The following is a 25,375-nucleotide window of genomic DNA, read 5'->3' as shown; positions in this document are numbered from 1 at the left end:
GACTCCTCGCAGTGCCTCGTTACCTAAATTAAAAACAACACAACGAAAAACAAACAACAACCCAAGCTCTAAACCCCAAAATCAACGGGGGACTTCATTGTGCCGAGGCCATAAATATTCCACGTTGTCTCCTTCTGTATTTATAACGTGACATCGCAATTTGTAGCGCTGCAGTTTGTCCTTACTACACCACTGTAAAGTCCCCCTTTGAGCGTGCCATACACTTGTTTATTGACGTGATAAATTTAAAACACGTGCACACCAAAAACCACAACACTTGCTGATTTGCAAAGCCCCGCGCAGAGCTCCCACAGCACCTTGGGCCGTGGGCTCATTAGGTCTCCATCTCCACGGGGTCAGGCCAGGTCAGCACACTTGAATGAATGACATTGAGAGGAGAGGCAGAGCTCGGGCATGATTAAGGAGGTGGGAGCTTTCCTCTTGGAGGTTTTCCAGAAGGCCTGAAAAGGTGCTAAAAGGGCTCCTGCTATTGGATGCCATGCCCTGAAAAACAGACGGACCCTCAAACCTTGAGCGTGTGCGCCCATAAAAATCGCTGTCATACTTTCAAGGGAAAGAAGAAGTGAGCTCAGACGTCTCCGTGCTACACTGCATCACTTTGTACGCAGAGGACCAGCACTGCTGATACAGCCGTTCATCAGTGCCAGTCTCAGCATTTCCAATTTGCATGGGGGCTTCATAATACAGCATCGATATATAATCCGAGACGTCTGCCTCAGAAACTCCAGAGGCCTCAGCTGTGGCAGTTTTAGAGATCAGTTAACGCTTTCCATTATTATTTGTCATCCAGAAGCATTGCATATATTTAAAATACTTTACAGTTTGTCTTTAGCGATGAGTTTACCTCTCCTAAAAGAGGAAACATTTCAAACTGAAGCGTGTAGAGGAGTTAGCAGTTGTCAGGCAGTCATAAGCAATTCCAAACAGAGAATACCAACACTGACAGCAAGAGGGGCTGGGAGGGGCAGAAAGATTCACCTGCATGAGGATTTCCTGAAGACACCGGGTCCTCTCTTTCTGGAGGAAGAGGGGCAGAAGCAAACAGGTGTGTGAACAGCTTCAGCTGGCACTGTGCAACTGTGCTAGCTGGACAACCACAGCAGGACCAATGGCACATTTGTTCAGTAGTGTTTCAGCAGAGAAATAAGAACTTTTTAGCTTGTCACCAGATTTATAGTTAACTGAACGTCCTCCACCATCTCACACTTCGGTAGAATGGAGGATATCCTGTATTCTGCTCCTCCTTCCTGCTCAGCAGTGCTGTCCAAGCACAGATGTCCACGAGTACAGGCCCAGAGCTGCTTCCTCGGAGGGGCTCAGCACTGCCCAACCCATGGCCAAGCATGGCAGCAGCCCCCAGCACAGCCCTGCCCACCAGGAAACCAAAGGCAAAGAACCAGCAGAGCAGAGAGGCGATGGAAGAGGAAACCTGGCAGAGGCGACAGGAAGAGGGCTGGGGAAAGGAAGGAAACCGAAGTGACTGTTAGTACCAATGAACCCAGCTCCTCCAAAAGTCACGGGGCTGCTATCTCCTTCTGCCAGCACAGCAGCAAAGCAAGCAACATCAGAAATTCAGAGGAATCAATTCTAACGTGCCCAGCAGTGACAAGTAAGGCTTATAAAGAAGGCTTCACATTTGCGAACTCCAAAGAGAAAGAAGGTGGAGCGGGGATACAGTTTGCCTCACAGTAGCAGCACTGTGTTGCTCTGTTTGTTCATTAAGCTGATGGTTATTTCATAACCTTTAATATAGGGCAACGTCAAAGGGGCTTTGTTCGCTGCCCAGGATGACTGGCCCCTCACACAACACGCTCTGCCTACCCGCTGCCTCCTGCTCCACGAGTGCCCTGGCTGCATCAGCACACAAAACGTTGTTTCTTTCATACACGACATGTATGTGGCCTGATCAATCCACCAGCCCCGCAGCAAAGAGCAGCATCTATAACCACGAGTCAAAACCCACAAAGAAGAAAAGCTGGCAAATCCTTCGTTGCAAGGTTCATGTAAGAATGACAAATGATTTACTCTTTGAGGCTTGCTGAAGATCCACGCTGCAACCACAGCTATAGAAACAGGCACAAAATAGTTCACAGCCATACTGGATGTAAATATCTATTCTCTACCATTCAGCACCTTATGAAAAGAAAAAGTATGACCGGGGGGGGCACACACAGTTTCACTGCCATGCAGAAAGCAAGCTTGGATTCAAAGAAAATGGTTGAAGAAATATATTTCCTTATATCACCTCCGTGGGACTTCACAGAGGGAGATTTTTTTAAGTGACATACTGTACAAAGAAATAATTAACACCTTTCATAAAAGCCAGCTGTTGTTGACATCTCAGCTCTTGGCAACAGAAACACTGCGAATGAATTACATTGAGTTGATTTGGAACGGTTTGTGTGGATGCATCCCGGGCAGAAAAGCCTCAAACGAGTTCTGCAGGAAGCCAGGCTTAAATAAGGACAAGCTTTTTATCTTCCTGGTCCAGGAAAGGGTTTTTTTAGCAGTTGTGTCAACGTTAAGAGAAAAACAAACACGTCCTTACATACACAGGCACGGGCAATCAGGTGGCACTGGAATCTGCAGCTGTCACAGGTAATGGCTGCACCCTGAGATCAGACCAGAGATGTGATCTTCACATGTTTCAGAGGCTTACACCCCGCTCTTAAGAGCACATCAAGTGCAATCATTAGGAACTGCTGAGTAAGAAGAAATCCAGCTATTTGCTAAATTAAATGAAAGCATTTACAGGCACTCAGAGCAATAAGGCTTAAAGGAGCCTGTTGCACTCCACCTTACAGATTGCTTGCTCCTATACTGTAACAGATGAAGCTCTAAAGCATGCATTAGTACCATATTCTACTTCTCATTATCCTCCATCAGTATCAGAGTCCTGAATGCAACAGAAACATTTAAGACGACGGCAGGACTGCAGCTCGGGGAATGCAGTTTTGCTTCATTTGCAACTCCAGCACTGCCAGGAATGTCCCCATATTTGCAGACGGATTTCACTTACTAAGGGTAAGAGCCCTTAATTAAACCACATTCACCAATCAGGGGAAGAGAGAAACGAGACAAGGGGGAGAACAAAAAGGAACCCTCGGGAAGGGAAGCGTTTGTGTCCACATCTCTGCGGCTCACCCGCAGCCCCCTGGATCCAGGAGCACACGGAGTGTACGGGACCGTCACCATCGTCCCCTTTGGGTGCTCACAGCCAGAGGCAGAGGAGAAGCTGTTTTGAAATCAGTGCTGGAGGGGGTGGGGGGGAGAAACGACCAAAAAAACCCAACAAACCACGAGCTCCATCTCCTCCAATGAAAGAGGTACCACAGGGTGTAGGCAGGTTGCCAGGCGTGCTCGGCAGCGTGACCGCACTGCATTGAGTTTCTTTAATGAAAGCCAGGAAAGAACACATTACACAGTGTTTCTTCTGCGAGCTCGCTAGCCTCCAGTGATTGAAATCAATAAAAACAGTCGGCAAGGGGCCCAGTGGGGGAAGAGAGAAACCTCCACTACAGCATTCAGTTTGCTTTGCACTTTCTCCCTCCCCCCCCCCGAAGTTAAACTCAGATCACCATGACAAGCTGCTCCGCTCCCAGCGCTCGCTCCGGGATTTGAGGGCAGCGAGCTCTTCAAAACGAGTCCCAATCCCTCCTGGAAAAGCTCATCGGACAAGTGCACCCCAGGAAGGGGCGAGCCCTGCAAGCGGGAGGATGTTAGAGGAGCGTGCCGAAGGAGAAGGAGCCATCTGAGCCAGCGGGAGCCCACGTCCCGGTGAGGATGCCAAGCCAGGGGAGCAGCGGATCTGCGGGACACGCCGGCAGCCAGCACCCCAGCTCACGGCGACCTGCACCCTAGGGCAGCCCAGGGCTCGGCGGCACGCCAGCGAGCACACAGCCAGGTAAGCGAGACCCACGTTTAACCGTACTCCGCTCCGTGCCCGGTATCGGAGCGGGACCTCCGCACCTTGCATCCCTCCTGGTCCCCTCCCAGGTGTGCCGGCGCTAAACTCGCCCTGCTGGGAAGTTGCGTGGGGCAATCAGCTACAGATGAGTGGCATACGCTGAGCTACAGATCGTGCACAAAAGCCCTTTGTTCGGCAGTTTTGCGTCGGATTTGCTCGCTGACAAGGTAGTGCGGGGCCGTTGTGTAACCCCCGCGCTGGAGCACGGCCCTGGGCTGCGCGGCGATGGGATGCAGCCGCGCTGAGGCTGCCAGTAATGAGTTTCTAATGGGGTCCATACTTATCTTTGTTATTTATGTATTTTAATCACCATAGCAGCCACACACTCCATACTTGCACCGAGCTCCATGTGCTGGTTTGTACCGCAAACTACAGCAACTTGCATGCACGTGGGTTTCTTGGATTATTATATCAAGAAGCAATTTGTAGCTGCCTTTTAATACAGCTAAAGGGGGCTGTGGGGTACACTGCCAGGAAGGACCAACACAGGTTTACCCAACACTTGTATATTCTGCCACAAATTCAGTGCATGCCATTTTTCTCCAGATAGCCCTATAAAAATGGGAAAGACGTAGATCACAGCTGTAGGTCCCTCAGCCCTTCCCAAGTTTTTGGTCAGCTTTAAATAACATAATCTACCTAGACACCAGCGAGACACTGAGGGTGACATCAAAGCTTGCCTTTCGCTGGGTCAGCAAAGGTGATGGTGGCTCCAGCTCTTCCCCAGTGGGAGCTCAGTGGGATGGCTCAGCAGCCTCCAGGCACATGGAGGGCAGGCACGAGGTCTGACAGTCCGACAGCCGTCCCGTGCCTCCAGCACAGTGCCATGAGGCAGGGTGTAAGGCTGGAGTGCAGCAAGTGCATCGGCATGGGGGCAGGTGCAGCTCTGCTTGCTGCCTGCAGAACAGCCTTCTAGGGGTGAGAGGATTGCTTTCTCATTGTATGGAAGTGAAAAAGAGAGCCAGGCTTTAAGAGTGGTGTAGAGACCATCTGCATGTCTAGGACTTATCTTTGCACACGAGTTTGCTGAAGCTTTTTTAAAGCATGAAGATTGCAGAGGCAACCCTTAAACACCAAGAAGTTTTGCCGCTGATTTTATCATTCCAGTTTTGTACTCTTTGCAATAAAAGCCACTCATAAAACTATAGCTTAAGATATAAGAAAATTAAGAACAAAAAAAAACCCACAGTAACAATTCAGAATAGAAAATGGTCCCTTCTGACTTTTGGGGCATATCCACAGGCCCACAGTTCGCTGACTTTCAGTTTTCAGAACCTGCCCTGTGTTCTGCCTGTCCCTGCAGAGATCCCCTGCAAAAATCCCAGCACCCATCAAAGGTGTCAGAGCAATCAAGTCCCCTCCAACCTGCAGGACTGCTTTCTATTGCTCTTAGGGCTAAATTTATCCTTATGAAAAACAACTTGCTGAAGTCTTTTCTTAAAATCTCAAAAAAGAAAAGCTTGGGTGGGACAGACAATGCACATCACTTGAGTCCTAATGATATTCCTCCCCATCAGTCTCCCAGCAGAAAACATAAACGTTATCTTTAAAGCAGAGCACAGGGTAATTTGTTCACAGCAGTGTTTGTCAGAAGCAAAGTGCTCTGAGTTTCCATGATGCTGTTAACAGAACGTGCTCTTTCTGAGCACGCAACAGAGAAAAAAAGCATCATGCATTTTCGTAGCCAGAAGACCAAATACAGATGCTCCAGCTGCCATACCACAGGGCGAGATTTGTCCACACCTTTCAGTTGTGCCAGTGGTACTTAAGCAGATTCACTAAGTGGTGACCCAGTCCTTCAAACCTTTCCTTCAGACTATGCAGATTGGGAAGAACCCTGCGTTGCTTCCTTGAGCTGGATACAACAAAATAGGACCAATGGGAGTCCTTCCCACATTGCTACTAGAAACAAAGAAATCATAGAGCTAGAACCAGCCTCCATAGCCTCTTACCATTGTAAGTACTTCCCCCTCAGCTGTCTTCAGTACTGTCAAGAGTTCCTAATAACACATTAACCATTTGTCCGTACAGCAAAACACACTGGCAAAAGAGCTTTTTGAAAACAGCATATAAGATTTTGCAAACATCACCAAAGGAGACGAAACACTTCGAAAGGCAGAAAGACACTTTGTTTTAATCTCTCCTATCTACATCTTGATGAAGAGAAAGGTCTGGAATTCTACAAAACAATGAGAATGACTCTTCCAAAGAGGCTGAAATTCAACAATGATGACAGCAATGAAGTGCAGCGCTCGGGATGTGCTGAGAACCTGGGTAACCAGTCCTGGGCGAAACCTAATACTCATGTCTGCACTGGGAAAAAGAGCACTTCCATCCCTTTTGAATGAACATGATCTGCTACTTCTTGAATACTGTAAAGCTTTGAGATATCTCCTTTCTTAATTACACCAGTGGATCATGTTGACAGTGCTGGAGTCATTCAGTCGAGTGTATTTAGTCTGCTCAGTTTCAAGTGACAGCTTCCCTGTAATGTACCTGTCCTGGCAAAAAACACGGAATGTAACTATGCAGTTAGAAAAGGCATGTTTTCCCCCATCAATAGGAAAGACTAGTGAAACTGAAGATAAATTCTTAAATGAAAAACAAATGTGTATTGACCCCTAAGGAAGGTGGTTTACTGTATAATTCCAATAGATTTGACTAAGGAAGAATTTTTTTTTGATACAGACAAAGCAGCTGCACCATCAATAGCCTCACCCCTCAAAAAAAAAAAAAAAAAAAAAGCCAAAACAAACAAGAGAAACAAGTCAGCCCTTTTTACCAATGCCATTAGCTTCAGCTCCAGAGTTCAACAGGATGCACAGCCAGAGCAACTTCACATCCTGGTGCATATCCTCTACTTTGTGTTCTCCCAGACAATTGAAAGAAAAACCAAACAAAACCAGAACCCCCAACAGATTTCTATTTGTGAACTTCATATTTATCGAAACTAACATGATTGTTGCTTAGCATACTGAGACTGTTTCAAAAACAAATATTCCAGAATGTGCTCCATACTTATATTTACATACACACATCTACACGGGCACACAAATGCAGCTACGTGCAATTTTAGTCACTGAAGAAAGAGTGGGCAGGGTTTTTCTTCAGCAGAACGTATTTCTTTTGTGACCCCATAGCCCTAAAGTAGGCACCCACAGCAACTCCTAGAATACTGTACAGCTCAGCATTAAGAGTGACAACAGCCTTGATCGTGTCCTGCTGCTTGACTTGCTTTGCAGAAGGGTAAATGCCATGGGAGGACAGAGAATATGATCCTAAGAGACATCTTAACACATGATAAGGAATAAAGGTGAAAGACTCCCTGATAGTTGTATGTCCATGACTGAAATTCAGAAGCCCTCTGAATTCATCACGCAGTCTGGAACACTGAGATGACATCTGTTTTTATAGATTCAGGTGCACCTTCATCATAGAGACGGAGCAGAGAATTGAAAAACAATTATACTTTAAGACCCTACATTAAAACCTGACAGCTGTTGGGTAGAAAAACTCCAGAAAAAGCTGTTTGTGTTTCCACACACCACACTGAAGAGTACTGTTGTGAATGCAGCACAAAACAAACTGTGGTTGGCATTCGTTTTGAAATTAAGACAGCTAGCAAAGTATCCAACAGTAAAACTGTGTTCATCTGCATTTCAATAATAACTAGCTTACAAGTATTTGTAAAGTTAATGCTATGATTTCTGTGAACTGAATTTATAACTCACCCCAGTTTTACACATGTATGTCATGTTTCATATGTTTGATAAACCAAGTGAGGCAGTTTATGCCTGACAGCAAATGGGAGGAATGCCTGAAGGGAAAGACACAGCTCCAAGAATTAATTTTAATTTTTTTTTTAGTTTTAATTGGGGGAAAAAAAGGCAAAAAGTCAGAATTCCTTTTTGAGCAGTAAAAGTTGGAAAAGCTTCCTATTTCTTTTTAGTTGTAAGCAGTACAACACTGATTAGAACAAAGAATTCAAATGCAAATCAAATGTAAAATATTCTGTTTGAACAAGAAACGTTCCAGTATTATCAAATGAGAAAGCGGCCGTAGTTCCCAACTGAAAATTAAACTAAGCATTGAGATGTTCCTTAAAATGCCTCCAATAAAATTGCTATCTCTAAATCGAAAGAAAATCTGCGTAGACAAAGAGGTTCTCCCTTTTTCCTTTTATTTTTAAACCATCTTTAGAAATGGGTCTTTTCCCTTGGGATACTGGGAGCTAAAACCATGCTGGAAGGTTGCAAGGCAGAACTGGACAGTACAGTCTTCCTCTCAAGACACGAAGACAAAAAAGTTTCACATCTTATGCATCATCGTTACAGATTCCCTGTATGAGCTCTGCTTTTACTTAGTGCTTCCATAAAATCTCTCACTGTTAATTGACACAAAATTCCAGGGTAGCCTGGGAGCACCAACTTCCCTTCCACCCTACGTGAGCAGCCAGCAAGCAGCACCAGCACGAGGTGCAAATCTACAGTCAGTTCCAACTTTCAAGTTACAAACAGCAGCGTGATTCATGCTTTTCCTGTCTTGGAAAATGTTTACAACATCACTATACTTTTTGGTACCTATACACGTACTATAATTAGCTTTGGGATACAACTGGGAATAAAAGATAATATTCTGATTCATCAAATGCTCCCGACAGCTTTCATGGCAGGAAGCGTGGTTCACGTTGGCAGTTTTAAGGCAAATTCTGAAACTTGCCCAAAGTAATAAATACAAAGCAGAGGGGGAACTTGTCAGCTTAAAATTTCCTAACTTTCAGGCGTATGTTCAGCCAGAAAAACATTACAGAATGACATTCTCTCCTTCCATACAGTGCTTATTCATTTTTAGACCAAAAAAAAAAAAAAAGAAACCAGTGCAAGAAGCACGGCGATCTATAGCGGAGAACCCGAACACCGCACAAGAAAAATATGAACTGCATACCCGAGGCCCACACTGACAGAACATATAGAATGTTCCTCAGCTGACAGCTTTATAACTCCACATGGTTCTGCAAATGAAATCCAAACAAAAGAGCGGAGATGTTCTCTAAATCACTCAGCGATTGCTGTTTAGCAAAACCGGCAACCACGGACTCCAGCAAACAAAAAGAGGGGCTTCAAATAAGCTTAATGAATGGAAAAAATGTCAGGATCCTTTCTTTCAGCTCTATTTTTCTATATTCTTGAACCTCTACACACAATGAATCAGTTCACCCTGACAAATATTGTATAACCAACGATCAATCACATCACGTTTTTATATGTTGAGAGAAGTCAGATATGGAGTGATAAAACGAGTTCAGGCAGAGGGCACATGTTAAGCAGCTGTGAGTCCATTTAAGCTGTCTGTGCATCTAAGTGCTTAATGTCATTACCCTGAGCTCTGATTTCTTCCTTTCCCGCCTTACGCTGAAATATCCATATTATATTCTAATAGAAATCATTAACTGGAGGAAATATAGTCACACAGTGACAGCAGCAGCCCAGGCAATATACTTGTAAATTAGATGTAGTATATTTTGCTTATGCTAAAAGATGAAGCAGCCACCTGCTCAGTTCAGGCTCTAAAGAGAGCTTTTTGGTGGACAGCAGAACCTCAGGTAATAGTTTCAGGAATGATTTAAACCACAGTAAGGTAGCAGTGCTGCCGAAAGACACGCTCTGTGCCCTCCTGCCTCTCCCCCTGGTTGGCCCCAGTGTTGGTACAGCTTTGTGAATGCCTCTGGGTTCAAACAACCTCCTCATTCCGTGACCAAACCATGACACCCACCAAAGGCTGCTTCAAACACAACTCTGGGAATGGCTGTGGCAGCAGAAGGAGGAGGGGATGCAAAGGGGGAAGTGTGTGGCTGGACAGCTCGTGGGATCACTTCTGCATCCTCTGCTTAAGACACCATTCCTTGAATACAGAAATATAAAGTACTGAATGTTGCCATGTGTATCCTACCTTTTAAATACAAGGAGTTGATAACTTCCAGCTTGCCAACCCAAATAACCACTGATCTTCTGGCATTTGCTGCTTTTTAGGAGTGCTGAGTATAGCACAGTTATTTTCTCTCTAATCTCAAAATGACAGGAGGGACCTCCTACACGCAGGAAACAATTATTTTTGCTTGGATGGCCCAAAACCAAGCTGTCCCTGTAACACATGAGGCTATACCAGTCACCAAGAGTCTGGTGCTGCTGTCAGCACCAGCAACAACATTTCCAACAGCCTCAATCAGAGACTAAGAAAAATAAGACAAAGGAGACATCAGGGAGTAATGAAACGTTTTAGGAAAAGGAACGAGAAACTCAAGGGAGCCAGAACAAGGAGGGTTCATATGCAGTAGGAGAACTGAAGCCCGAGGAGCAGGGCTGTCTGATGAGAGCACAGGACATGGCAGGGCAGGAAGGGGCCCTGCTGGAATACACAGGGTAATCCAAGGAGCAAGGAAGACCAGCGGATATGCTAACTCCTGTGAAATACCACAAAGGGAGAGTGTAGTGGAATAAGAGAAGCAAAGGCAATAGTAAACACACGAGGAGAAAAAAACTTTGAGGATGTGCACAGTTTGACTAGAATACTTACTCCTCCTCCATCCCTGGACAGGTCATCAAGAGTAAAAGTGGGCACTGCTTACCCAGAGCACAGGAGAGAGCAAGCAACCAGGGACACCAGGCACAAAGGGCAGCTCTCCAACCCCACTGCTCACACGAGGATGCTTTAGATGGAGAATGATGCTTTAGATGCTTTAGTCTGAGAACGTGGAGTAGAGAACAGGAGCCAACAAGCAGCTGCCTGGAAAGCAGCTACTACTTCTCACAGTTAAGCAAACTAGAAAGATAAACCGAAATGTCACGGCAGATTTAAATGTATGATTTGGAACATGATTTTTGCTTTAACCCAACACTGGCAGTATTGCATGTGAGACAAGAAACAGTCTATCATGAATCCAACCCGGCTCTCTTCTTGCTACTGCATCTCAGTGGGTGAGCATCTGCAATAGGAACGGAACAACAAGAATCAAATACCTTCACTATAACTACATTTGGAAAAAGCTATTTTTCTGACAAACACAAGCAAGTAAATTCAAACATCAACAACAGATCACCAACATAGCTATCTGTAGGCTTTGATGGCATATGGATCTCCCCTTTCCACACCAATAAATTATTCCGCAACCAGGGTGGGTCCCTCTCTGTCCTCAGCCCTCCTGGGTGAGCTGCTTGCTCCATTCTTTCCTCCCTTCAGATGTGCTCAGGCTGCTACAGCAGTCACTGCCCAGCTCGCACTGCTGAGCTGCTCGGCACACACGCTGACTTCCTGCCCATCCACAGCTCCAAACCACATCCAGGAAACAAACAGCAACGGAAGCAGGCAGACTCCGATGGGAGCTGTCAGGTTTTTAGCCACTCGAATTTATAGGCCCAGCGAGCAGGCCCTGCTTAGCTTCTGTACGTTACACTGTGTGAAAAAATGCCCCACATTACCAGTGTTAAAGAGCACTATAACCTGACCGGGTCTTCCCGAGTGAAACTGCTCAAATTCAAACATACCACTGCACCATTTCAAAGTGTGTGTGGCCAACGAGCAGTAAGATTCATCCCAGTTGCAAAAGCATTTTGTTCTCATCAGAGGGCTCTTTCATTCTGACCTAAGTACTGAGGGTCATTGCTTATAGGACCAATGACACAGAAAAGCGTTCAGGTACAAAATGTTTAATTCTTTGAACATTAGCTTAATTTGTTTTATAAACTTAAACTAATATTTGAAGGCTTGAGCAAATATTTGAAATGCTTTTAGCTAGTTACCTATTTAGAAAGAGAACAAATTGTTTCCAAAGGACATTTTGCCCCTCAGGCACCGCAGAGCCAAATTCACACTGAGCTCATCACATCCCAAAGACATTCACCTGGTCGGAGCTGGATCCTTCCAACAGGTCATTGTAAAGATGTCTGATGGGGTGCCTGAAAGGAAACACTTTAGGAAAAGGAGTGATCTAACAGGGAGGAATATCTACGTTAAAATATGTAAAACATTGAACAAAAAAGTAAAACACATCCTTGAGGTGAAAGGAATAAACATCAGTAGCAATAATTGTATTAAAATGTGTGCGAAATTTATGACCAAAAAAGAAAGCACAGTGGCACAAACTGCAATCATCTCCAGGCTGATGTCAGGATCAGAAGCGTGCTCCCAGGATTGAAGAAGGGTTAATACCCACAGTGCTTCCTGAACTACTCAGCCTACACATTCAGTAGAAATAAAAGGAGAAAAATCGCTTTCTCACCTAACGCACAAATTCCTTTTAGAAGCAGTTGTCAAGATTTTTTTTAAAGCATCTCTATCTACTCAGTGAAAAGTAGGTGCACTGCCAACAGATGATCCCACCTGTCCGCCTTCAAAATAGAATAGCTGCTTTCAATCCCACACGGAGGGCTGCTGGAAACATCGCCCACTTCTGAGTGCACGTGGGACTCTAAAGGCTTCTGAAATCCATCCCCCACAGTGAAACCCTTAATATTTTCCGGTTTCATTTTAGATTTTTAGAATTGAGGTTGCATTTGGATGGCAGTCAAAGCAGGCTGAATGGTTCTTGTGCTGCACCAGGGTCAGGCAGGAATCATTCCCATCACCCGGCCATAACGTGCTATCGAGGCCTTCTCCCTCTCCAAGCTGAGCAGCTAAAGCAGGACACAAGCTGAAGGGTTTCAGATTTAAGAAACGCTTTAAAAGTTAAAGTGAGGGAGATGCCATTTATGAATTCTGGTTTAGCATATGTTCAGTATATAAAGTTATTTCAGAGCTGTACGATAAATAACACGGCAACATACGCTTTCAACACATTTAGATGCTAAGTCATAAAAACAGTTTTATTTTGGCTAAAGTGCAAAAATGTACACGCAGCAAATGTTGCTAACGAGAAGCCACTACATCCACTACAAAGATGACAAGTCTTGCAGTGTTGCCACCCCTCTTCCTCCAGGCTGATAACCTGAATTTAAACAAATGAGGCTGCAAAACACTTCGCACACGAACGCACCTATGGAGCACAAAAAGGAAGCCACATCAGACATGCACCTCGAGCCATCAAAGCAAAAGGGAAACCCCTGAAGGAAAGCAACTTGCAAAACAGACTGTCCAGAAACTGCTGAGCATTTTGAGTGGGACAAACACAGCTCCGAGTGCCACCGCTGTGACATTTTGAAGGTGTGGCAATGGCAAACAGAAATCCTTTGTGATAGAGAATAAATTCTAACATTTAAAGGACTGAGTAAAGAGACTGGCACCTCTCCTCATCAGAAAACCACGCCGTCGGGTGCTACGGAGCTGGGAATGTTGTCACTTTTTCTGGACAATGAAACAAAACCACAGAAACCATCAGGAGCAGCAGCCAACTCTTACCACCCTATTTGGGCATTGTGGCCCTATAAATATATATGCAGCATCTAAAGAAGGGAACGTTTTTCATTCCCCTTGTAAGAAAATGATCAGCTGTAGCACACTAATGACACACTCCGAAATACTGAGGGCCAGGCATCAGTTTTCATGTCCTAATGCCAACTCGTGGCTCGGCACTGCGGTGGTGACGCTGCCATAAATGTGCAGAGCATGTGCAGCACACGCTGCCACACAGAGCAACCTTTTACAACGCCGAAAGCTCTGCTTATGTCACACAGAGGGGAACACGGAGTACATTAGTGTCACAACAAAAGCTCTTCACCAGAAAAGCCCTTTGATTTCATCCAATTTAGAGATTTCATCTAATTTCCAGAGAGACAGAACCAATTGGGGCCAGTGTGATACAGTGTCATGCCTCTGTTCATCCACAATAGCTTGCATGAGTGTATGATCTAGCTATTTTATAACCGAGATAATATTTACTACTGGAAATGGTGTAAAGCAGGACAAGGACTACACTGAGCATTGTCAAATGGGGCCTCGGAGTTATGATTTCTAAGCACAGGCAGGAATTGGGTAGCAAGGCAAAGTTTAAGAAAACAGTAATACTCTTGTGTATCAACAGAAGGCCTCTTCTGCTCCGTGGTGCACTACCCCAACAGCATTTCCTTCCTTAGCATTAAAATTCTGATCAGCCTTCATTTCATCTACAGAAACGTATGACCCAGGCTAAGTTTTGTGTACAGCTTTGGAAACAAACAGCCCTGGAATGTGAGACCCGGTGTGCAACAAGTTCTTAATTCCACTATCACAATCTGGACCTGCACAAATAGAGAATGTTAAAAACGCGTCAGGGTCTGCACTGAGGACCTGCAGGATGCTGAACAATAAGCTGCTGCTTCTAAACAGAGCAAGCAGTGAGCAAGCTCAAATCCTTTGCTGTTGTTTTCACTTCTCTCCCAAAGAAGCACTTACCTCGAACTGCATCCTGAATGTTATATCTCAAAATTAAGCCAACGGCAAAAAAAAAGAAAAGGGAAAAAAGAGTCTGGAAAACTGGAGCAGGGAAGAAAGAGGAGCTGATGTGCATCATGCATGGGAACCAAGAATCCATCAGGACAGTGCTGCATTGAAATTGTTTGACAGTGAATTAAGATTTCCACCGAACTCTGGTGCTACATTTGCAGTGCCTGTATGGGTGCAGAGCAGATGCACGTGGCTGCAGCCTGGGCAGCATGCCTGCTGCTCAACAGATCACAAACCGGTGTCTGGGCTGAGCTCTGGATGCTGTAATCTAGCAGAAAAATACTGAGAAATGTAACAAGCCAGGTTTGTCAGCCTTAATATTTTCTGGTGATATGAACAGTGCCAGGGAATACGATAATCATCTTTACAAATCCAGTTGGCTTTACTTCAGATCCAGAAGCCTGTCTGTAAGCTGCACAAGAACAGGAGCCCACATGAAATCACATTTTGAACACAAACACAGTCCTGCTCCTCGGCCTCTGTGCTTTGCAGCAACACCTGGGGAGCACGTGCAATTGCCCTCAGAGTACTTCTTGCAGGGCTACACTCAGCTTCAGGGCTACCCCTTATTTCTTACTTAAAAATCTTCTGTATTTCATTAGAAGTTTACATTAACAAAGTATTTCCACTGCCACTGATGAGTTAAAAATTACGTCAGCTTTCCTTGCAGGTTTCTTTTTTTAATCAAGCTGGTAAGCGTTCTCCGTTTACCAGTGCAAATCAGCTTCATTTGCATAGGAGCTCAAACTTGGAGCGAACAATGGCATTTTTAACACAGATACATCACATTAAAGTGAGGGCAGTCGTGGTTCATCTGAATCATATGGTCAGACTGCAAGCCTCAGCCAAGGAAATAGAGGTTGTGACACCCCACAGCTGGGACAGCGATGGGACAGCAGTGTTATGTCAAGGCCATGGGGCCAGCCAGGCACTCTCCTGAGTGGAAGTGAGAGATCCCAAGAGGACACTAAAAAAAGAAAGGTTTCCATGTCCTCACCAGACCCCTTCTTTCACTTAATGCTACCAGAGCACAGGGAGCAGTGCCAGCAAACGCAACACCGCATCTTCTGCGAACAGAGCTCCTTCTCCTTCTGTCTTGTAAGCAAGAGGAAGCACGAGAGCAGTGCAGCTCAGAGGTTTGGACAGCGCTCTCTGGGTGCCAGAGCCATGCTGTGTGAGCGTGGGGGTCCATCCAACCATCCCTGGGAGAGGTGAATTCTAAACCTGATCCACTGATAAGGCTCGTGGTGTTTGGAACAAAAAAAAGAGGAGGGGGGGGGGAGGGGGTGAAACAGCACAAAGAAAACATTTCAGATATTTCAGATGTTAAGAAGTACAGTGTGAGCAGTGCTGTGCTGGATGGCCTGCAGACCAGGAGCTGGCACAGGATGCTACCTCACAACGTTTCTCTGTAAATACTCAGTTTCCCTCAACAGACAGTCACAGTTAAGTACCCTTGAACTAATTCATCTTTCTTTTTAGGGGAAAACACACGTTTGATGCCACGGGGACAACCTTAAAGTTATCTTGCACTCCAAATATTACTGTTCATTCGTTTAGCTAAGCTAAAATGCTTAAACCTCTTTATTTATTTATTTATTTCAATTTCTCTGTAAGAAATAGGTAAATGAGCGCTGTACTTCATGCCATAAGTGACACTGAAAGGCTCTGAGCAGCCACACGTCCCCTCCTCGTGTGGCTGCAGCTCACTCACCGCGCAACGGAGCAGGCGCACCCTGCCTAACCCAAGTGAAGCAGCTTAACGTGGTGTGCCAAAAGCACCACGCTGTGCACTAACAAACCAAACTGACATGTGTCACAGCATCTTGTTATGTGCCAGATACTCCATACTGGGAGGGCTCTGCTTCAGCTCTCACCCAGCACGCACGATGTTTTTGGTGAGAAGGAAGCTGGGCGCTTCTATCTTTAGCTCGATACACAGCTTTTGTTTGGGAGCCTCAGTTCACTTCCAAAATGTACATACAGCCATTGACACTGCAGTGATGCACTCACTCTCCCATCAGTTCAGTGGCTGAGTCAGTGAGCAGTATCGTGCAGCAGCTCAATGGCAAACAAATATGTTCTCAATATTTTAATCACTGCATAAAAACTCTAAAAAGTGCTAAAGAGCATAAGAGCATGGTACAGTGGAAGGGAACAGACAAAATGAAATCACAGAATCACAGAATTATTCAAGTTGGAAAAGACCTCAAAGATCATCGAGTCCAACCACGACCTAACCATACTATCCTAACTCTGTCAACCCTCCATTCAATCATGGCCCTGAGTGCCACATCCAAACGGTTTTTAAACACATTCAGGGATGGTGGCTCCACCACCTCCCTGGGAACTTATTCCAGTGCTTAACAGCCCTTTCTGTGAAGGAGTGTTTCCCAACCTAAGCTTGCCCTGGCCCAACTTGACACCATTTCCCCCTTGTCCTGTCACCTGTCACCAATGAGAAGAGACCAACCCCACTCTTGCAGATGAAATTTGCTTTTCAACCACTTACGAGCAACTGTTTCACCTTTTTGTTTTGTTTTTCCTTCCAGTGGCTCCATCTTCGAGTGACATTCTTCTGGTCCACACCTCATGTGAGTACAGGCATTATTGCATATGTTTTTTTTTAATCACTGTACAGCAGTGAAAATATTGACCGTCACTGAGATTTCTAGACCTGCTATTTACTTCTGTGAGATTGCACTGGCAAGTGTACTAAGTCCCCCTGGAGGGGTTGGTGAAGGTGGGTGGATTTAATCCCAGCTGGACCTCCTCCTCAGAGCTCACAAACAGGTTGCCTATGTAGGCTCATGGAGAGATTCCTCCAACGTGCTGTAGCTTTGGGAAATCTGGACTTGGGGGATGCATCCTATGATCCTCAGGCACTCAAGGACTCTTTGCCACGCAAGAAAACCCCTGAGATCCAGAGAAACTGCAGAAAAAGACTGGGGGGGAACATCAGCACCTGGAGGACTGGATTGGCATCATCCCTGCGAGCTGCCTGCCAATCCCTGCCAGTGATGCTCTCCTCCCCACCTCCACCAGCAGGCCATCACAGCAGCTAGCACTGCAAGCCCACAGCCCACATGAAAGGTTTTTACATACTGACAAAGGCTGCCCAGAGTGTGCTGCTCTCCCCATTTAATGAGCCAAGGACTAGAGCCAGGAGTCGTTTAATGCTAACACCAGCGCTGCTCTGCGGCTCTCGGCAAACCACTTCAACTCCTTCATTTTCTCCTCCATACAGTGAATGCAACATTTCTGCTCCCAGTAACCATCTCCCCAGTGCTTAATTCCCAGATTGATATTCAAGCCATAACTGCACTGCCTCCCTTCCTTTCCCTTTGATAAAGTATAGTCAGTATCAATAGGCAACACTTTTTAAAAACGTATTTCCAACTATTGTGAAACAGGAGCTGAATGTTTATGGAGTAGTTACTTTTTATGTCAGTTTGCCATAGGGCCTCTTTAGCCACAAGCTTACAGCCGGAGGCCCCAAGGCATTTTTGGGAATGGAAACTTTTGGAGCTCAGCTCTTTACAAATTTCCAGCCCGCAGTATGTTTTTCATTAGCCTACATGGTGTTATAATAAATGATGCACTTCCTCTTTCATTTTATGATTTTTTTTTAAGCATGCAACTATTTTTTCTGCCTGTTTTCTATTACTTTAAAATACTCAACCGCAAGCACCGTAGAGTTCATGTATAATGACCGAAGGGATGTACTGAGCGAGATATCTGCTAGAACAAGACAAGCTTCTTGTTTAAATTCTTCACTGAAGGCCAATCATAAATGCATTCAGTGTATGCAGCTCCATTTTTAAGGGTCGTTGTTACAAAAAAACAGCAGTAAGTCTGGTATTCCGAGAGCTGAAGTTGGCCCAGACAAGGCTCCTCACCTGCAGGACACAGCTAAAGCAGTGTGAGCTCGCTGGCCAGATGCTAAACCCATGAAAACCTCCCCGTGCTTTCGCACAGCGGAATTACACAAAGGGTTTTTTTTTTTTGAATTAAGACCAAGAAGATATTTGTTTGTATAGTTTTATGCCCCCCATGCAAGGTTCTGGTGGGCAGGAAGGCTGCTGGCCCTGCAGTGAGGGCTCAGCTCCCTTCCCTGAGTGCAGCTCCTAGAGAGGTGAGCTCTCATTTTCCTGGGGCAGAGCACCAGGATTCCTCGACTGCTGCAGTGGATTCTTTACCTCACAGTAGAGTTAGACCCTGGAAGGGACAAATGTAATTATCTCTTTCTAAAGTTTATAAACAGCATCCCAAACAAAAATACTGTCAAGTTGTCGCTCTAAACAAAACAGAGTACAAAGGGAAAGTGCCTAAAAAAAAGGAAAGAAAAGAAAAAAGCCAAGCGCATGGCTTTTGAGAATGTAACCCTCCACCCTAACAGCATGACTACCCACGTTTAAAGCAAGCCAGAGTTCCCTGTGCTGTCCTGTTCCTCTCACCCCAAACTAGTTTGGTGAGCTCTGCAGGCGGTCGAAGGAAAATCAAAACCAAATGTCTTGAACGTCTCAGAGCTGACATCTGAGAACACAGCGTTATCAAGAAATGCTCATCTCCCTTTGGGCGCACTCGCACACATCTTTGGTACCAACTGAACTCCGAACATCCACAGCAGACACAGCACAGACACAAGGATGTCCAAACATTTGTTCAGTTACGGTGGGGGACTTTTGTTGGTGAAAACCTGAGAATTGAGAAAGAGTAGGAACTGATGCTAAGGAGCATCCACTAAACAAAGGGCATGGTGGTGGTGGGCTGGAAGCTGGACTGGGTGATCTCAGTCACCTTTTCCAACCTCGGTGATCCAAAGATCAGCCTTCAATGCTAAGGAGCTGGAGCCTTCCTTCGTCTTTTTAGTGTAGAAGGGAAAGTGAAGGCCACCTGCTGCCACGGTCAGTAAGGAGGGAGGACTGAATTAAGCAGCTCCTGCTAATGACAGGACGCAGTGAAGAGCAAGGATTATCATTACACAGCTTTCAGTTGTCTGACCCACTTCACCAGAGTTAGGAAAACAGTAAAAAGAAATACAAGTTTTATAATCACATTCCAAAATAACAACTAATTAGACACCACAATTGTTCAGTGGCAGAAAAGTACTCACTAAAGGGAGGAGCAGTTCTCCGCTACGTGCCCGAATGTGTATTTGAATATTTTTAAGATGATATATAGTTGATACACACGTTTATTTTTAGAGAACATTTTAATGTCCGCCCTCTATAAATAATTCTCAATAAGAGCATGCTTCCAGGGGCTGGCAGCACCAGGAAAACCAGGCTATGCCAACAAGAAGGCATTCCAGTCTAACTTCATCACGTTTGGCATACCGTGTTTCATTTACAAATCTTTGATTTCTGAATGAATGGCAGTTCAAAGTACATTTTAAACACAGATATTTTCTGCCTAAGTATGTAGAGATTGCTAGAGGTTAAGACATCTTAATTAAAGACTTCAGCAGGTGTCACTTCGTGATACTCTTTGAATTTGGTTTAAAGAGAGGTATGTTCTGTGATTATCCATCAGTGTGCTTTAAAAAGGAGTGTAATCAAAGATCTCCCCAAACAGAGCAAAGGAAAACTGCTTTGTCTTATGGTCGGAAGTTTGGTGCTGCTCGTCTGTCATATATATAACAGACACACAATCTTGTTGGAAGCAGCATTATAAATCACCCAGCAAAAACCCAAACCCTGGAAGCAGCTCTGGGAGGGAAGCCCAGGCCACACAATACCTACAGATTTCAGTGGGGTTCTGTCCAGGCTTTTTATATCCTTATTAAATTATCCAAAGTTAACTTGCAGTGTCAAGGTCCAAAGGAGATCATCTAAAAGCATTCGGGATTCAAATAACCAGATTTAAACACAAAAATGGAATTATTTCTAACTAATTCTTCTCTCAGTGTCATGCTTCGGGGCGGTAGCAATAGGAATACCCTATTTCTCCATTACTCAAAGATTTTTTCTTGGGGGAAAAAGAAAAAAAGTAATCCAAAGATTAATTCAACACTATCCGATGAAAATACCTCAGTATTTACCTTAATATTTTGTGAACATATACTGAATTCAAGTGAAGTGATTGAGAAAGTTACCCTCGATCTCTTCTCATTCTAAGACATTAAATATTGGCTCTCACAAATTTCCATCATACACTGCCTGACAATATTTGCTGCTGATGACTACCTGAGCTGACTGTTAATTCCTTCAGAGCTAATGACAAAGTTTTGCAGGAGTTGGGCACAGATGGCATTTCAGAATTTCATACTTGATGCAGGTGTAATTCCACATAATGTAAGCGTAAAAACTGGTGGCACCGAACGCATAAATACCCTCTTGATCCTTCTTTAGTAATTACATCATCAGCAATAGCTACCTTCAAACTATGCCTCCTAATCCTGCTTTATATCATCATTTACTGCTGACATCCGAAGACAAGGGAAGGGCACAGACGAGCTCGTGTAATCTGGAGCACAGGGAACTCGCAAATCCCAAACTGAAGTCTCAAAGCCAGGACAAAGCCATGGACAGAGGGAAGGAATCAGTGATGGGAGCAGGCAGCAGCCCGGCAGCTTACCGGGTCAGTGTGCAGCACATGGAGTAACGACCCAAAGGCAAACCTTACAGCACGTAGGATGATTTGCACAAGGGCACAATTCTGGGAGCTCCAACTTATCCTAAAGAAATAACCGAGCAGTTCTGAAAAAGTTACACTTCCATTCCCGTATGTTTTTTCTCTGCTTCAACTGCGCTGCGGGGAGAGAAACCTGGCAACCAGAAAGGGGCAGAAAGAAAGATGCGCTCTGCTGCTTCAGCAGAAAGGTGCAAATCTGGAGTAACTGCAGAGGTTTGAGTGGTGAACAGGTGCTGATGTGACTGCACTGCTTCTAGAGCACAGACTGCACCAGGGCTCGCCCTTGGGCAGGAAAGGAAAACCACCAAACTTAGGACGGCCCTTTTAGTACCCGCATCAGGCACAGGTTGTTAAGATACAGCCTCTCCACCTCCAGGTTTGTTTGCTGGGAGCTGGTTGTGCAACTAACAACAGAAAGGAACCGTTTCCAGTGGGGAGCAGCTTTCCCTCCCTGCCTCGTTGGGTGTTCCCCTTTGAAGTGGCACCCAAGCGGCCGCTCACTCACCTTTCTGTAGGTTGTCTTTAAAGCAATGCTTTCCAGCCTTCGAGCTTAACTACAGAGACATCCAATTAATTAAGCAAGCTAGTGGCACAGAATTCCAGCCTTTTAGTTTTACTGGGTGTCAGACCAAGACACACAGACTGTCTGTAGCAGGATTGCAGAGGCTCCACAGAAAGGGCTGCGCTTTACAGACCGATCTGATAGGGTTTGTGCAACAGCAGACCAACCTGAGTCAGGGGAAACCAACTAGCTACCACTTAAAGGCACCTAACAGTGCATGCTGCTGCCGTGCTGCATGGAGCTGGTGCTTTACCCTTTTGTTCTGACATGCTTTTTTCTTTTTTTTTTTTTTAATGACTTATTATGCTCAAATGAAGAGCAAGCCCAGAAGTAAATTTTAAGTGGCCGGCCTCCAAATTAGACAGGCTAACAAATCTTCATTTGTTAACAGACAAATGGACCCCTATTGGCCAGATGGCTGCAATGCTGCATAAGAAATGCACTGAAAGCTGCTCATAGCACTAGTATCCAAACACCACATTACTGCTTCCCAAATATTTTCCTGGGCTAGGATGTTTGTAAACCAAGCCCTCTCTTGTTGCAAAGCTGCCAGGAACATTCTCAACAGTTTTAGTTCTTAACCAAAAAAAATCTCCACATTACTAAAAAATATAATGGAGAAAAGATTACCAGGAATCCATCCTAATGTAATGGCTCTTTCCCATTTCCACATAGCGTGTGTGCTGTTTGTTTTCATTCTTGGAGCACAGGATTTTATAGCTGTAATTATCTCATTTTCTCATGGCACAAACAGTCCAATTTTTATTCATCGAGGTCAACATTTCTATAGTGTTCTTCCTCTGTTTTTCCTTCCCCTTAAAGCTTGCAATTAACATCAGATACAACAGATTCAAAATACCAGGTGGGGGAGAGATTCCTTAATAAATTGTGCTTTCAAATCAGCATAGAGCAAAGGTGTCAGTGCTAAAACGAATAACTAGAGTGAATGATGCCTTAACTCATTTCTGAAGTTCGAAGCATAGTATGGTGGGAACGTTATTTATTAATATCCTTTAAACAGTACGGTTCCTTAGTTCCCATAGCCTTATCTTGAAAGATTTCTGTGCAAGAATTTTCCCCATAATCTGGAGGGTGTCAAGAGGTAATGTTCAATCAAGCAGATTTTAGAAAGGAGGAGGCATTGCTTCATGGTCAGCTGGCTACGAAATGCTGCTGGCTAGCTGCAGCCTTGCATGCAAACCTGCTGCTTTAGGTCTAAGATATTTTTAGGTGTTAAAGGACGAGGAGGTGCACCCTAGCATTTATCAAGGAAGACAGCACTGGCCTGTACATCTTTCCTGCTTAAAGGGCACCTGTCCCATCTCCCCGTGCTGGGAAGCAAGCCGTAGCACCTGCAGCCAGCCCCATGGTCTTCGTGGAACACAGCAGAGGGTGAAAGCTGTTCCCCTCTGCAACCACCTGAGGTCTGCAAAAAAAAACTTCTGAATGCCCAGTGGCAGGGAAAGGTCAGGAGCAGGGTATTATATTCTTTGTGTTTGGATTAGCACACAATAGTTAAATAAACAGACTTAATATCTAATGACATCTTCAAACAATAGCTCATAAAATCCGAAGTATGCAGAAACAAAACATGCAGATAAACACCACTACGGTCCCTAAGACATCCATTCAGCAGTGTGTTTCAGTGCTTTGGTCGTGCAGATTAGAGATACAAATGAGTGAAACATCCCCTGAACAGAAAAGACAGAAGCACTCCTTCCTGCCTTGCCCACCATTATCAATCCCTCTTGTATGTAACAGTCAGTTTCTGTCCTATGCTTTCAGCATACAGCCATGTTTTTGGAGACAGAATCCCATGTAAAAAATCACAAATAAAAAGCATGTTAGTGAAATGAATCACAAGCTCAGAACGCTCCCTGAAAGCCACTCAGAATTCGCTGGGTTAGCAGGTCCAAGGGATTTTCACTAAAACCACATCAGCATCCTGAGTCACGTCAGCTCTGTGATGGGACAGATGCTATCACTGCTCTCCAAACCTGCTCCTCACCACGGGTTCCCTCTCCTGTACCAACAGAGCTGGCACTAGGAAAATTAAACCCAGGCACCTGTCTCAGCAGCTTGAGCTGCTTGTACAGCACCCTACAAAAGCACACCTCTGAGCTCCTTTTTGAAATCAAACTGCTGACGCTGCGAGCAGGGCTGCCAGCTTCACCACAGCCCACGGGGGAAGCTGCTTGAAGTTCCCAAAGCAGAGTGACCACTGGTGAAGGATTCACGTGTGGCCACTGGGCTGGAGCACAGGTACAACTGTGCCCTCCTTCCTAAAGGGACAAAAAGTTGTGCTTGTGCAGTTCTAAAGCAACTGATCTGAAATTTGCAAAGAAGCCTTGCTTGCTTCAGCTGATTTGCAAGTAGGATTTATTTATTTTAGGTAATTACCAAAGCGTTTTCGGGCATGTTAAGCCAAATCCAAACCTGCTGAATTCTCATACTACGATAAAACACAACACAAGTCCTGAGTGGATTCCCTTCATTTACCTTTTCGTTCAACACTTAAAATGAAAACCAGGATGAAGTGTCAGTTGGGGACTACAAGCATCTGTGCAATGGAACGAGGAGATACCTGCCCACATTGCAATCTATCACGTACCCAATGATGGGCTGTTTGCAATCCTCTGATTTCAGCTGCTGAAGTTCTGCCAAGCCATCCCAGTTCAATAACCATCCCTTGTAATCAACTTCTACATGGGTAGCAAGGGTCCAGACTCACACCCACTAATTCACTGATGCCACAGTGATGCTTCAACAAAACCACTTCAGCTCATAAAAGTAACGCTCTAGCAACCACAGTCCTCAATAACTACTTGTGATTTGCTTCCCCCATCCATGGCAGGGACTCCACCTAAGCACTCCTAAAAGATCAACCTTGGTGAACAGAATTGAACTTATCTGTCTTTGTTTCACTTAGCTCAGCCACGGCTGTCACACTGACAGCAGCACTGCAAAGCACGAGCTCTGCAGGGGACCAGCAGCAACAAGAACTGCATTTGGGGCAAACAGGTCAGTGGGAGTGCAAGGCCCTGCAAGGGCCTCCTCTGCCCCACAGCCCCACAGACCCCTGGGCACTCTCAACCAAGCTGTAGTTGCCTCGCAGCAGTGTGCAGGGATTATATATATTCATGTTCAGACAAGCCTTAGGGAAAAAGTGCTAGGCAGTCCTGCATGGGGTAATGCTCAGACTGCAGTCTGAGCAACAGCTGTACCAGCATCCCAGCTGCAGTGTGGGCTGGAGGGCAGCAGACTCACGGGAGTCACGTTGTTCCCCTTTCGTCTCCCCAGGGGCTGAAGGAGTATGACTCCGTCCCCCAACCTTGGCATTTTTCTCCTGCAAAAAGCCCCCACGCTCGACTTTATGAGGTCTGAATTTCAGAATGAAAGCACTCCACCTTCAACTCTGTAGGCAAGTGTCACAGGTGTTTTATCTGCTGTGAATCAGTGCAGTTTGAGGGGTTTTGATCTGCGTTTCAAAATATAAACCACATAAAATGGCTTCACCAAAGGAGTGATAAACATAAAATATTATAAACCTCAAAAAGAAAACAAAAAGAAGAAAGAAGGAAAGAAAAAAAGAAAGAAAGAAAACGTATAATCCTGGACTGCCCCACATCGCCTCCTCAAAGAAATGCCACTGAGGAGATTTAAGGAGTGCTCATGTACTGAGCAGTTTAACAACCTCCCAACACTGGAGCATATCATAGAAAACACTGACAGACAGTGCTACGACGTAATAAAGACAGCAAAGGGTATGACTTTTT

General features: G+C 45.0%; 1 protein-coding gene across 6 annotated transcripts in view; it reads right to left on the bottom strand.

Moving 5' to 3' along the window:
- The window catches only part of CUNH7orf50 (chromosome unknown C7orf50 homolog), a 93,718-nt gene that overhangs the window by 19,428 nt on the left and 48,915 nt on the right, over positions 1-25,375 (bottom strand). Inside the window, exon 1 of one of the 6 annotated variants that reach the window (XM_065732927.1) lies at positions 3,991-4,034. The exons of the other annotated variants lie outside the window; for them this stretch is intronic. Within the exon in view, the coding sequence (XP_065588999.1) occupies positions 3,991-3,997 (7 nt within the window). The 5' untranslated portion in view covers positions 3,998-4,034. Of the gene's footprint in view, positions 1-3,990; positions 4,035-25,375 lie in introns of those variants that run through there. 6 annotated transcript variants of the gene reach the window in all.

The sequence above is a fragment of the Cyrtonyx montezumae genome, unplaced genomic scaffold (assembly GCF_038088225.1).
Source record: "Cyrtonyx montezumae isolate F1298 unplaced genomic scaffold, pur_monq_1.0 scaffold_16, whole genome shotgun sequence".
Taxonomy (NCBI): domain Eukaryota; kingdom Metazoa; phylum Chordata; class Aves; order Galliformes; family Odontophoridae; genus Cyrtonyx; species Cyrtonyx montezumae.
Note: the sequence above shows the minus strand (reverse complement) of the source record. Positions and strands in the feature narration are given on the sequence as shown.